The sequence below is a fragment of the Cynocephalus volans genome, chromosome 8, assembly GCF_027409185.1.
Source record: "Cynocephalus volans isolate mCynVol1 chromosome 8, mCynVol1.pri, whole genome shotgun sequence".
Lineage (NCBI taxonomy): Eukaryota > Metazoa > Chordata > Mammalia > Dermoptera > Cynocephalidae > Cynocephalus > Cynocephalus volans.
The window spans coordinates 20,016,431-20,029,409 of NC_084467.1; the positions used below are offsets into that span (position 1 = coordinate 20,016,431).

The following is a 12,979-nucleotide window of genomic DNA, read 5'->3' on the forward strand; positions in this document are numbered from 1 at the left end:
TTCCAGTCACTTTCTGTAAGACTGATGATTACTAAATGCTTTGAGAGATTCCATCTGGAATTTTGTTTCCTTTACAGAGCTATCATTACTCTCCACACTTAAGTGTATGTGTGTTTCTGGAGTTTTTATCTTAAAATACAAAAAGGTAAATCTTGGTTGCCCAAGCACTGTGTACTGACTGCTTACATCTGTTATCAGCAAACTATCAAATGAGTTGAAAAATAAGGAAACATAAGTCTCTGTTAGATAACATTGAATTTGTTGAGTGATGAAAATTCGGGTCTACTTCCTGTACCATTGAGAAGTACCTCATGTGCAAATATTCCAAAAACTGATATGTAACTGCCGTCTGCATTCCAGCAAGGAAAGAAGATAGTTAAGAGCCTTTTTTTTTTTCTGGCTTTTACTTCACTTGATCACTGTTTCTTTTTTCTTTGTTTTTTGGACTAGTGAAGTTCATCTGCTTGGTGGGGTCAGTTATAGGTTTGCAGATGCAGAGTGAGGGTAAATCTTTATTATTTATTTCACTTTTAATTTCCATCCTAATTTGTATCTGTGTGGTATAATTGAATGTAATACTTCCTTGAGGTTTGCTTTGTGGTATTAAACAATTAATTTACTTGCCAACCTTTGGCATGTTAATAGCCTTCTTTGGGGTTCTGGCATTTGCAGAATAATCGTTTCACCTTTTAAGAAATAACAGTGAGTGAGAACTCTTTCTCCTGTGTGATCCTGCCATCCCCCAGCAGACTCTAGACTGCAGATGGCCGAGCTTGGTTGGCCCATCAGCATCTATACGGACTTACAAGAGCCTTGACTAGCCTGCCTAGGATGTGGGGTTGTTTGTTTAAAGATACGTAAGCATTTCTGAAGCACGTATTCTTGCAGGAGATTTTCCTGAACATCAGACATGTAATGTGGCCTGTGCTCTTTTTAATTCATTCAGCACCTACCCTTTTTTCTTAAATTCCACTGAGGAGAATACAGCAATTCCTTAACCATATTGTTTAGTATCTCCCGTGCCAATCAGTAAATTGGTTTCATTGTCTACCCTAAATCCTTTGCTTCCAGTTAAGTTTATTTGTTTTGGTCTTATCCTTTGATGGGCCTTGTTTGCCATCACTTATGTAGAGCTGTTTTTATTCTTAAGTAAATCTCTCACTGGACCTTCCTTTTTGGTAGGCAGAGGACACCCATGTTCTTCATCTGGAACCTAAACAGTTCAGCATCTTCGCACTGTCCATTGCCATCATCTCTTTTAGCTCATCCTTATTATCCCCTGAGAAGCAGCCTAATGCTTCTCCTTTTTTCTGTTTACTCCAGGCTTGTGGCAACTTCGTGACTAAAGAAAGGTGAAATTCCTGATGCATAGCCCCTCAAAAGTGGGAAAAAAATTTTTTTTCTTAGCTCACTGCCCCCTGCTTGAGACAGTACATGTTCAGTTCTGTCTTGCTTAGCTTTATGGGCATTGCCTCAAGTCACCATGGTCTGATGGGAAGTTTGCTGAATTAGGAAGGTTAAAAACCTAATTCTTTTCTCAGTTCTGTGGCATGCAAGCTAGGTGGACTAGTATTATAGCTATGTAGCATCAGTTTTCTTATGTGCAAAATGGGATAATATACCCTAGGTTGTTATAAGGATTAAAGAAGGTGGTATGGGTAGAGTACCTAGCTTAGTGCCTGGCTCACATAGGCACACAATTAATGATAATTATTTTAGATAATTGTTGAAATTATCAAAAAATAGTGAGAACGAACCAAAAGTTAAAACCTGACAGACCCTAGAGTATATGAGAAATGTCAATCCTGCTATAAGTAAACCTATAATCTTTTAAATTCCTTTATTTCCTTCTCTTTTCTAAAAGGGGAGAGTGCACTGAAACCTTACGGAATCGGATCAGAGAACTAGAAGCTGAGGGCAAGAAGCTCACAATGGACATGAAGGTGAAAGAAGACCAGATCAGAGAACTAGAACTGAAAGTTCAGGTAATGGGACAATAAAAGACTTCTCTCATCCTTGAATTCCTTTTCTGTGCTAGACTTGTGCTCTATGTTGCAATGTGGAGATGATGCCGTTTGATACAGACCAAATCCCATTGCATCTGAAAATCTCTATTAAGTTCTAATCTTGCCCAGGTCATTTCAAGTTATATTTAATATAGCCAGATTCTAATACAAACCAGAAATGTTGATAGTTTCTTGACATGTTTTATACCAGGATTTGACTTACTGTAGATTCATTTAATTGTTTTAGGCTATAGGCCAGATTAGTGTCTTTAGGAATTTACACATCTCTTCCTATCACTAATCTTCAGTCCATTGCCACAGAATTGACCCTCCAAGATGACTCTGAGCCTTGCAGATTGTGGTTCTGAGTAGTGATGATGGATGAGGAAAGGTGCCAATCCTGTGGACATAGCCAGTTTTGGGGCTGTGTGTACCTTAGCCAAGTATTTGGCATCTAAAACTGTCATGTATTGTAAGTTATAGTAATTTGAATCATGTGGGACTGGTAAGAAATTACTGGCAAATCAGTGGAGTGGAATAGATGACCTAGAGACAAAGCCTATAAAGTGTATAGTAAAGGTGGCACTGGAGCTAGGTGGGAAAGGTGAGGATTAGTCAATAAAAGGCTTTGGACTAGCTAGATAACTGGAAAAAAAAAATTAGAGGCCCATCTCATACCACATTAAAAGAAATTCCAGATGAGTTGAATGCAGAAAAAAGAAAAAATTTTTTAAAAAACTAGGTGAAAGTAAAAAAATAAAAACTAGGTGAAAGTATAGCAGAATTTGTTTGATCTTGAAACAAGGAAAGACTTAAACATAAGTGCAATAAAAGAAATTACAAAGCAAAAAAAAAAAAGAAAAAAAATCAATTGGGGAAGGTACAGATATTGCAACAAATATTATAAATAAGGAATTAATACTCTCAATACGTAAATAACTCAGAAAAATTGCTAAGAAGAACTCAGGTGTACAGAAAAATAGGCAAAGGATATGAACAAATAATTCACAGAAGAAATGCAAATGACTAATAAGAACCTAAGAATATATCCTCATCAGTCATCAAAGACATGCAGATTAAAATTAGATATCATTTTTCTCCTGTGAAATGAGCAAAGAATTTTTAAATGATAATATCAGTCTTGGTGAGGATTGAGAAAATAGACCCTCATATGTTGTTTGTAGGAGTGTAACTTTCTGGAAAAATTCATGCACTTTTTAAGTATTTCCCTTTTTAGGAATCTAGCCTAAGGTAAATATTTAAGAATCTCACCAGTGATTGATATACAAGGATGTTTATGGTATTGGGAAAAATCTTAACAATGGGACTGATTTAAATTATAGTACGTAAACATGCAGGAGTATCATACAGCCATTAAAAATTTTAGTTTCAAAGAATAGTTGAGATTATATAAGTTTTTAAAAGACTGTATACGAAACTGTACATATGCTATTATTTCAATTATGCACTAAAAAGATCAAAAGAAAATATATCAAGGACTGGATGGTTAGCTCAGTCGTAGTTCAAGGTATCAGATCCCTGTACTGGCCAGCCGCCAATAAAAAAAAAAAAAGAAAGAAAATATGTCAAATTTTGCAATGTTGTGATTATGGGTAATTTTCATTTTCTTCTTTGAACTCTTCATTATTTCTGAACTCAGTTTGAATTTCTCTCTTAAAAAGAAAAAATTCAGATATTTATATATATTTATCAGCCACATTACTGCCTGTTTTAAGTGGGTTTATTCTATGGTATGCCCTGTCAAAATAATTTACATTTTTTACAGTTGTTAGTGCAGATTGAGAGAAGAGTTTTGGGCAAATTTGACCACAACATGATAGCAACATTTGCAAGTGCCAGCAATGAAAAACTTCTCCGTGGTTTTGAGTTAGCCTTGTAATAAAGTGTTTTATATAGAGGCAGAGTCCATTGCTATCTAGACACATGCCCAATACAGTCAAAAGATTATCTACTAAGTGTTTTTGTGTGTGCATATCACTATATAAATACATTTGGCACTTACTGAAAGTGGTGAGATCTAAATCCATGAAACACCAGGATTCTGTTTTCTAGTGGCCAGGTCAAGAATAGTGGGATTTAATTTGTGATTTCAGGATAATTTATAGACATCGATGCCAAAACTACCTTGTAGCATTGCTGTTTTGATGATATTGATAGGAGCTTCGCAAGTATAAGGAAAATGAGAAGGACACCGAGGTGTTAATGTCAGCCCTCTCGGCCATGCAAGACAAAACCCAGCACCTGGAGAACAGCCTAAGTGCAGAGACAAGAATCAAGCTGGACCTGTTCTCTGCGCTGGGCGATGCAAAGCGGCAGCTCGAGATTGCTCAAGGTAGGAGAGCAGCGGGCCCCTGGTGAGGTGCTGTGACTGAGAACGCACAGAGATGCAGAGAGCAGATCTCCCTTTAGCGCTCTGAACCAAAGGGCATTTCAGTTTTCTCTTCAGGTGGTTTGGTAAGTGCCCAACATTGAAATTTAGGAAACATCACATTAATTCATTCTGCAGACATATTTTAAGATGAGAATATGTCAAGTGCAGGGCATACAGAGAAGAGTATGAATTTCTGTGTTCAAGGAACTCACAGTGCTGTTGAAGTGGAGAACTGCAGAGCCATCAAAAGGTGCTGGCATAGCAGCATATACAGGACCTGTGGGAACAAAGAGAGAGGCAGGGACTAAACCAGTCTGGGGAGCTGGAGAGGGCCGTTTCCCATGGGAGCTGATGTCTGAGCTGGGGCTCAAATGATAAAGGCTGACCCAGCAAAGAAGCAGGATGGTGGGGGTGAGGGGAAGAGAGATTAAAAAGAAGAAATAATGTGGGTAAGAGCTGGGTAGCTAGCTGGGACCTTTTGTGTTCTGAGATGCAGCTGGTTCTGCTTGGCTGCAGTGAAGACGGACAATGAGGGAATGGTGGGGTTAGAGTCTAGAGAGCAGGCCATCCACTGGACAGATATTTACTGAGACCTACTATGTGCTTGGCACTGAGAGACTCCCTTAGGATACAGCTGTGTGAGGACAGACGATGAGCAAGGCAGTAGGGAATATGTCAGGTGGCAATAGGTGCAATGACGAAAATTAAAGAGTGGCGAGGTAGGATGTGTGTGTGCGTAGGTCTGCTCTTATGACATGACGGTCATGGAAGATCCCTTCCAACACAGTCAAATGATTACCTACTAAGTGTTAGGCAGCACTTGAGCAGAGACCGAAAAGAAGATAGTGAGTAAGCCATGTAAATAGCTGCGAGAAAGCACTTCCAGTGGAGGGAGCTCCAAGTGCCAAGGCCTGAAGGGGAGCATGCATAGGGATGGGGGGGGTATTCCAGGGGGACTGCATCTTATGGAGAGATTCTGTTGGATTTATGGCCCATGGAAAGAACTTGAGACTTTACTCTGGTTGACATGGGGAACTCTGAAGGGCTTCTGAACAGAAGCATGGCATGACCTGATGAAAACAAATTTGGATTTTGTTCAAGAAATTGATTAGCCACCTAATCAGTTAGACTACTAAATTGGGTATTAAAAAAAAAATAGAGTGCTCTATAGAGTACTGAATAGAATACTGAAAAAAAAAGTACTGAAAAAAATTTTCAAACATTTGACTTAGTGGAAGGAAAATAATATTTCATCAAGTATGTACAGAGCAGTCACTCTCTATGCAAAACATTGTCCTAGAAGCTCCAGGGGAGACAGAGAAGATCACGAAAGGGTCCAGTGGGGGAACTGCTGTGGCAATGGTGCACAAGTTTTTGGTCTCAGGGACCCCTTTGCAGTCTTAAAATTATTAAATACTGCAAAGAGATTTATTTCAAGTGAATTATATCTATCAATATTTACCTACTACTGGAAATTAAAACTTAAAATGTTTATTAATCCATTTTAAATAATGTAATAAACATATTACATGTTAATGTAAAGAACATATTTTTATGAAAAATAACTTTTCCAAAACAAAAAAATTTACTGAGAAAAGTGGCATTGTTTTACATATAGCAATTCTCTTTAATTTCTGGCTTAATAGAAAATAGTTCAATTCTCATCTCTGTTTCTACATTCATTCTGTTGTGATTTCACATACCGCATAGTTTTTGGAAGACTTCACTTATGCTCGTGACAGAATGAGCATGAAGAAGGCATAATAATGTCTTAGTATTATTATGAAGGTAGTTCTGACCCTGTAGACCCTGGCTGCACTTTGAGAATTGCTGAACAAGGGTGAGCCAAGCAGAAAGGCCTGCTGCCATTAGGTAGAGGCAGAGGGTTAGCAAGGCCAGAGAAGGGATTAGGGGAATGCTTCATAAGGGAGGGGTATTGAGCAGGCTTTGAAAGATGAGTTGTGAGAGCAGAGCATGGCGGGGAAGAACTTTGTATCTGAGGGAGTAGGGTAAGCAAAAGAAAGATATTGCCGGGGATGTCCAGTTGAGCAGTCCAACAGCCTGTAGCTGGGGGACATAAAAGAAAAGAGTGAGAGATTAGGGGGACCAGGAATGAACCCATATTAGAGAGGTACTTCCTAGATCTTCTGGAGGAAGGGGTGATATGTTCTGGTTGTTGTTTTGAAAATCTCCTTTCAGTGGCAGTGTGAAAGATGAATTTGAGAGGTGGGATTGAGTGGAGGCAGAGAGGCCAGTTAGGAAGCTGTTACTATCTTCTATAAAAGGGGCGGTGCATATGAGGCAGGGAAGGTCCAGATAGGTGAGTGAAAGACAGGAGATTCCTGAGAGAGCTGGGAGGATAAAGTTTCTGGAACCGAGAGTTAAAAGCAGAACAGATTTAAGGAGTGAAAAGGGAGAATGAGTTTGGTTTTGAATGTTTCATTTGGAGGTGCTCCACAGACACCCAGATAAGAGATAGCATCAGCCAGTGGGAACTTTGGGCCTAAACCAAAGAAAGAGGCCAGAACCCCAGAGGGATGGAATATGGAAGTGGTGAGAAGTTAGTGAAGCTGTAGGAGCAGCTTGGGATGCATGGCCCAGGTTATTGAACAAGAGAAGGTGGTTGAGAATCAGTCTGCATTAATCTGTGGACTCAGGGAAAGGCCTTTAAAAAGAAGGTTCCTGGGAATCCTGCTTTGAAGCGGAACTTCTGACCTTACACTGGCTTTTTTGCCTACTTGGTTCACCTCCCTAAGGAGTAGCCACCCCTCTCTGCCTCATCCCTGTGTTCTTGGGTTTGCAAACTTGGAAAAGATCCTCCCTGGAGTGGAGTAGCACCTGGTCTCTGAGTAGCCAAGGGTAGCTTGGCTTCCCAGCATGGACTATGATCTGCTGTTAGCCCAGGAGTCCTCATAAAATGACAAGCAAAGAGAACTGTCTTTTCCAAAGGACTGGAGATGTTTGCATGTTACTGATTAAAGAAATTAAACTTAAATCTGCATGGAAAAAGATACAGTGGCTCATATATCAGATGCTGTTAGGTATTTTAGTCATCACAGGCTTATTTTATTCAAAAAGAAAAACAAAGGATGTTTGATGCTTGCTCAAAACTTAGAGGATGTGAAGGAAGTGAGAAGGAGCAGTTCCTTTCTATGCTCTTTGCTGCTGTCTTTCCAACTGTCTCCCTCCACTGTCTTGCTCAGAATATTCTAAGAACCACCCAACTTTGTAAATCAAAATGAACTCCTTCCTACTTTCTATATAATTTGATTCATCCTGGTTCCAAAAAGACTTTTATCTCTACCACATCCTTTCAGAAAATATGCCACCAAGCTCTCTTACATTGCAAACATATTATTGTCTTCTGTAGGACCCATGAGCAGCCTCAAAATAAGTGCAACTCAAATGTAACCTCTTTTTTTTTAAGCATTTAAATTTCTGAAAGGCTACTCCTAAATGTTCTTTTCCATAGTAGACCAGGGAGCCACATAACATGATGGAAATTGCATGGAATTTGGAACAAAGTGGTCCTGGGTTTAAATCCTACTCTACCTCTTAATAACTAAGTGACCTTGAGGTAAGATACATAACTTGCAGAATCTCAGCTTTCTACTGGGCTGGGCCCGAGGGGGATAGCAATGATGAAAAAAGTATACGTAATCTCTTCCTTCGTGGAGCTCATGTTCGAGCAGAGAGAGAGGATGGACACAAGTCATCACCAGAAGAACACTTACAAGACATGAAGGCTGCTGTAGGTAGGCGCGTAGACTCCGGAGCCAGACTGCATGGACTTGAATCCTGGCTCTGTCACTAGCTGCATACCTTGAGCGAGCCACTCAACTTCTCTGTGCCTCAGTTTCCTCATCTATAAAATTGGTGATGATAATCATTCCCACTTGATAGTGTTGTCGTGAGAAAGAAATGAGGTAATATATGTAAAGACTTAGAATAGTGCCTGGCATATATGAAGCCCTATGTGTTAGTTATTGCCATTATTATCATTATTACAAAGAATAAGTGATAGAAAGGAAAATTTAGGGTATGTTGAGAATCTAGGAGTTGGGGGGTGGCGCTGATTTAGATGGGAAGATCAGAGAAAGCTTTGCTGAGGAAGAAGAAACAGAAACCTCAAAGGTTATCCTTGCAAAGAGAGCAGGAGATGCACAGAAAGGGCCCTGAGGCAGGCAGGAGTTGATTGGATCAAGAAACTAAAGCATAGGGAATGTGTGCTGGAAGATTGAACAGGGGAATGTTGCTGAAGCATCTGGCTAAGTGCAAGCTGGGCAGACAGTCTGAGGGGCCACTGAACCAGGAGGCAAGGGCAAGCGATCTGGGTCATTCAGGAATCCCCCCTAGTACAGCAGTAATGGAGCTTCATCTGTTTTTTATAAGAGAACCTGGTGGCAGAAAGTGTAGTACTGTGACTGATTCTGAGGCCTCCATTGTTCTGTACTCCTTGGTCTGACACTCAGAGATAGTTCTTCCTCCCCCCAAAACAATCCAACTAAACAGATGGAGCCATATTTCAAAATCAGCACCCCTCTTAGGCTGTCATAGGTGATAGGTGACTGCCATGTTCAAAACATGGCTCCTGGAAACCAACTTCTTTACTCTAGTCACACCTATAAGAACAGAATCCTTTTTTACTTCTAAGCCAGGGATCAGTAAACTGTAGCCAAATTTGGTCTGCTGTTATTCTTGTGCTGCCCATGAACTAGGAATGTTTTTTACATTTCTCCATGGTTGGAAAAAAAAGAGTCAACAAAGACAGTATGTCCTAAAATATTTAGTATTTGTCCCTTTGCAGGAGAAGTTTGCCCACCCTTACAAACCATCAAACCTGGAGATGTTCATGCTGAACCGAATCCACTCAGGGATTAGCCCAGGATGGCATTGTATTGGGTGAGCCCTCCTTCCTTGCTAACGGTGGGTCTTTGATCTTCCAGGACAAATCCTTCAGAAAGACCAGGAAATCAAGGACCTAAAACAGAAGATAGCCGAAGTCATGGCCGTCATGCCCAGCATAACATACAGTGCAGCCACCAGCCCCTTAAGCCCTGTTTCCCCCCACTACTCTTCCAAATTTGTGGAGACCAGCCCCTCTGGACTTGACCCCAATGCCTCTGTTTACCAGCCCCTGAAGAAATGAAGACCAGCTGTGTGTTTTGCCCAACCATTTGGTTACTAGAAGGCATCACAAAGGAGCATCTCTGGCAGTCAAGATAAAAAAGTTTATATTGTATTTTGTGGGACTGTATATGTTGTCATTTTTTAAAGGGGGGGGGGGAAGATAACATCCAAGTCTGATCAGAACTGCCCATCAGTTTTTCTTGTAAATTTTTAGAAGACCTCACAGAACTTTACAGATTATTTTTCTTGGCCAACACATTAAAACCGTTCTTGGATTTCGAGTAGCCAATTTTGCCTTTTATGTATTCTTACATAGTTTCCTCTTGAAGAAAAAAAAAGCAGAGTTTTTGCTTTTCAACCCTTTATTTTTATTTTGTTTAGTTCTTAAATAAGCAAGCAAAACCTGCACATTGGATTCACATGGGATGATAATGAAAACTTTGTTTTTAGAGTGAAAGGGTTAAATAACCAGCTTTGATTTTATAGCTACATTAAAGATGATGACTATTGATATTACAGAAAACAAAAATTGATTGTCCCTCCAAGAGCCAAACAAATTCAAGGAGCATCATTTAAGCTGAGAAAAGACTTAAGCGTGGAGACTAGCTGTAAGAATGTGACGGGGTATACTTAATTGTTTATATTCCCATCAGTGTGTTTAGTCCTAAAAAATTGATAGCAGCAGTCTTCTTCACAGTGCCTTGGGAAAAGACATTTCAAGAGGAAACATGATAATTTTAAACTATTTCCCCCCTTTCCATCATCTATCTTCTATCTGTATCAAGCTCACTGTGGATCCTGCTGTAAAACTGGTGGGTAGCTGGACTGTTCCTTACCACCATGGCCACATCTGTTTCTTTTAATAGAAAACACCATGTCCTGTACTTGCCTCCAGAAAGCACCTTGGGAAGGGAGTGGTGATGTTTGTGTACGAGAGACTGTAATGATGGCTAATAAAAGCTGCAGTTCTAGGTTGTTGTTTTTTTTTTCCCCCATTTCATTTAACTGTGCTTTCTCCACTTTTCGTCATCTTGTGTTTGACAATTTAAAAGAAGCTTGACTATTCCTCAGCTCTTGTGCCAAGGAGGGTTTTTTCGGTTTTGTTTTTTTTTAAGACTTTTAAACTCAAAACTCTGCACAAAGATTTCAGTTTGAAAAATGTATTATACATTGGTAGAAAAGTGTTTGCACAGGCAACTTTTGGAAGTGTTGAAGAATCAGGATGAGGGTGGGGGGGAGGGAAGGGGGGGCAAAGCAAAATTGTATTTGGAATCTAGGAAAAATTAAGAAACCTAATAGATTGGTTTTGCTTCCTTGCCATGGATCCTGGAAGGACATAGTTCTTCTAAAATTTCCTGTTAATTGGCATGTACATCTCATTTAAAGCAAATTAAGTAGGACAAGCAAGTCAGTAAAATAGAAGTATTAAAAAGAATCATCCTTTTAATCACAGATCTTATTTTGAGATAAGAAAAACTTCTAGCTTTAGCCAGGTGTGCATGTTGCTGCCATTTTGCATTTTTTGAGTCATCTTGTGTAATTGTCACCATGAAAGTGTTACTCAGAATTGTCATAATTTTTTTTGTCTTTGTGCAAAAACATGGAAAATTGTCACTGACTTTGTGTTGAGGTTTCCCCCATTTTGCTGCATTTTGGGACACTATTTTCGTTAAATACTTGGTCTTGGCTGCATTCTTTTTTTTTTCCTGTGGGGTTCAAAAGAATAAACATTTTCTTACAGATAAAACCAGTTTTCTGCCTTTTTAACTTTTCAGGAGGGCACAGTGAGGTAGATTGTTCTGAATGGGGCTTAGATGGTCACTGTCTTGTTCTCTCCTCATCTCAGCCCCACGGTAGGTGGTGGTGCCCCACACAGTGGATCCACCGGGCAGGAGGCAGACACAGAATTTGGGAGGAACCCATCAGGATACCAAGTTGGTTTGATTTCTGTTCTTCAGACATATCCATTCTCCATCTCTCCCTCTCTCTCTCCCTTCTCTTGCTTCTAATTAGAACCAAGGCTGACTTGTTTTCTGGTACAACCCTCCTTTCCTAAAAAAGCAAGTTAGGGGTGTGGTTGGGGTGTAGTTGGTGAGAAAATCTTGAGAGTACCAATGCCTCCCCTTCTCCCATTTTCCAGAATCTTGTTTGTCCACTTACCACACCCTGTTGGGCTTCTTATCTGCTACTGATCCTGAACTGGCCTCCAAGGTACCCACTTATATTGTCCTCCCTTGTTTTTAGAGGCTTGGTCTGTTTTCATCTTCTGAGAAGCCAGCTGCCTCTCTTGGCCTGTGTTTTCCTCTCTTGGCCATTGTTACAATTGATCTTGGCTCTGGTTTTGGAAAATTCTGCTCTTGGCACCTCACCCTCTGTCCTTATTGCTGGATAGCCTTTCTGAGTCTTGGCCATTAAGTCTCTTGCAGACACACCACACTTAATACCTTGAGAAGAATTCCCCAGGGGAAACTCCTTGACTTGGCTTGGCTTTTGCCTTTACCTTCCCTGAAGGAATGTGTCTACCTACCACATTTTCATTGGTGCATTCTTTCCTACCAAGAAAATCTCCAGTTGTCATCTTCGTTATTCTAGAATCGTCATAAAGTGGCTCCACATCTTAGTACATTATAATTTATTGCATGCCATAAAGCAGTGTTTGCCATTCTAGATGGTTAAATATTTACAGGGAGAGCAGGCTGAGTGTGTTTTGACTGGCCGAATAACCTCTCTTTATTGACATCTTCCAACTTTATATAAGGAAATAGCTGTCATATGTTCATTCTCCCTGTGATAATCTTTCCAAGAGAGCCTATAATATGGGAGTGGACTATTCCTCATGACTCCCGGCCTGAAGGAAAGGAATAGTCCTTTCTCCTGTCATCCCACTTCCCTTTGCTCACATGACCACATCTATCTGGGCTATGGAAAGCCACTTGGGAGGGCTGAACATTTCTAACAGCCGCCATCAGATTGTGCTTGCAAAATTCACACCACACCAGAGGGAGCTAAAGGGGTAAACCAGAAACCTACCCCAAAGCCAACTCGTTGAGTCAAACAAGTAAACAAGTTCAGGTAGGCCCTGGTAGTTAGACCTGTTAAAGAGCCTCTGAGACCTATAAATGCCTGGTTATATATGACTCTCCACGAAGCTGACTGCTGAGCTGGGTTCCTCACAGGCCTAGCAGCACTTGCCCCAAAGCATCCTCCTCTTTAATGGCCCTCATCTGCTATGATTCATGCACAGCCCTTTGGCATAGACAAGCTCTCCAGGCATGAACAGGCGTCTGCTCCCAGCTTTCCCACCACTGGCTCTGTGACCACCCTTAACCTCCCTGTTGCTATTTCCTCACCTTTAAGAAATGTTCTTCCTTGCTGCCCTGTGCACTTGAAGGAGTTACTATGAGGACTAGGTGACATGAGGCAAAAGAGTGCCTGGAAAACAATCCAGGGT

General features: G+C 40.4%; 1 protein-coding gene across 1 annotated transcript in view; it reads left to right on the forward strand.

Annotated features, from left to right (window-relative positions):
- The window catches only part of MACO1 (macoilin 1), a 58,607-nt gene extending 48,104 nt beyond the window's left edge, over positions 1-10,503 (forward strand). Inside the window, exons 10-12 of the mRNA XM_063106194.1 lie at positions 1,865-1,985; positions 4,185-4,359; positions 9,345-10,503. Coding sequence (XP_062962264.1) covers positions 1,865-1,985; positions 4,185-4,359; positions 9,345-9,547 — 499 coding nt within the window. The 3' untranslated portion in view covers positions 9,548-10,503. The remainder of the gene's footprint in view (positions 1-1,864; positions 1,986-4,184; positions 4,360-9,344) is intronic.
- Positions 10,504-12,979: the final 2,476 nt, after the last annotated feature.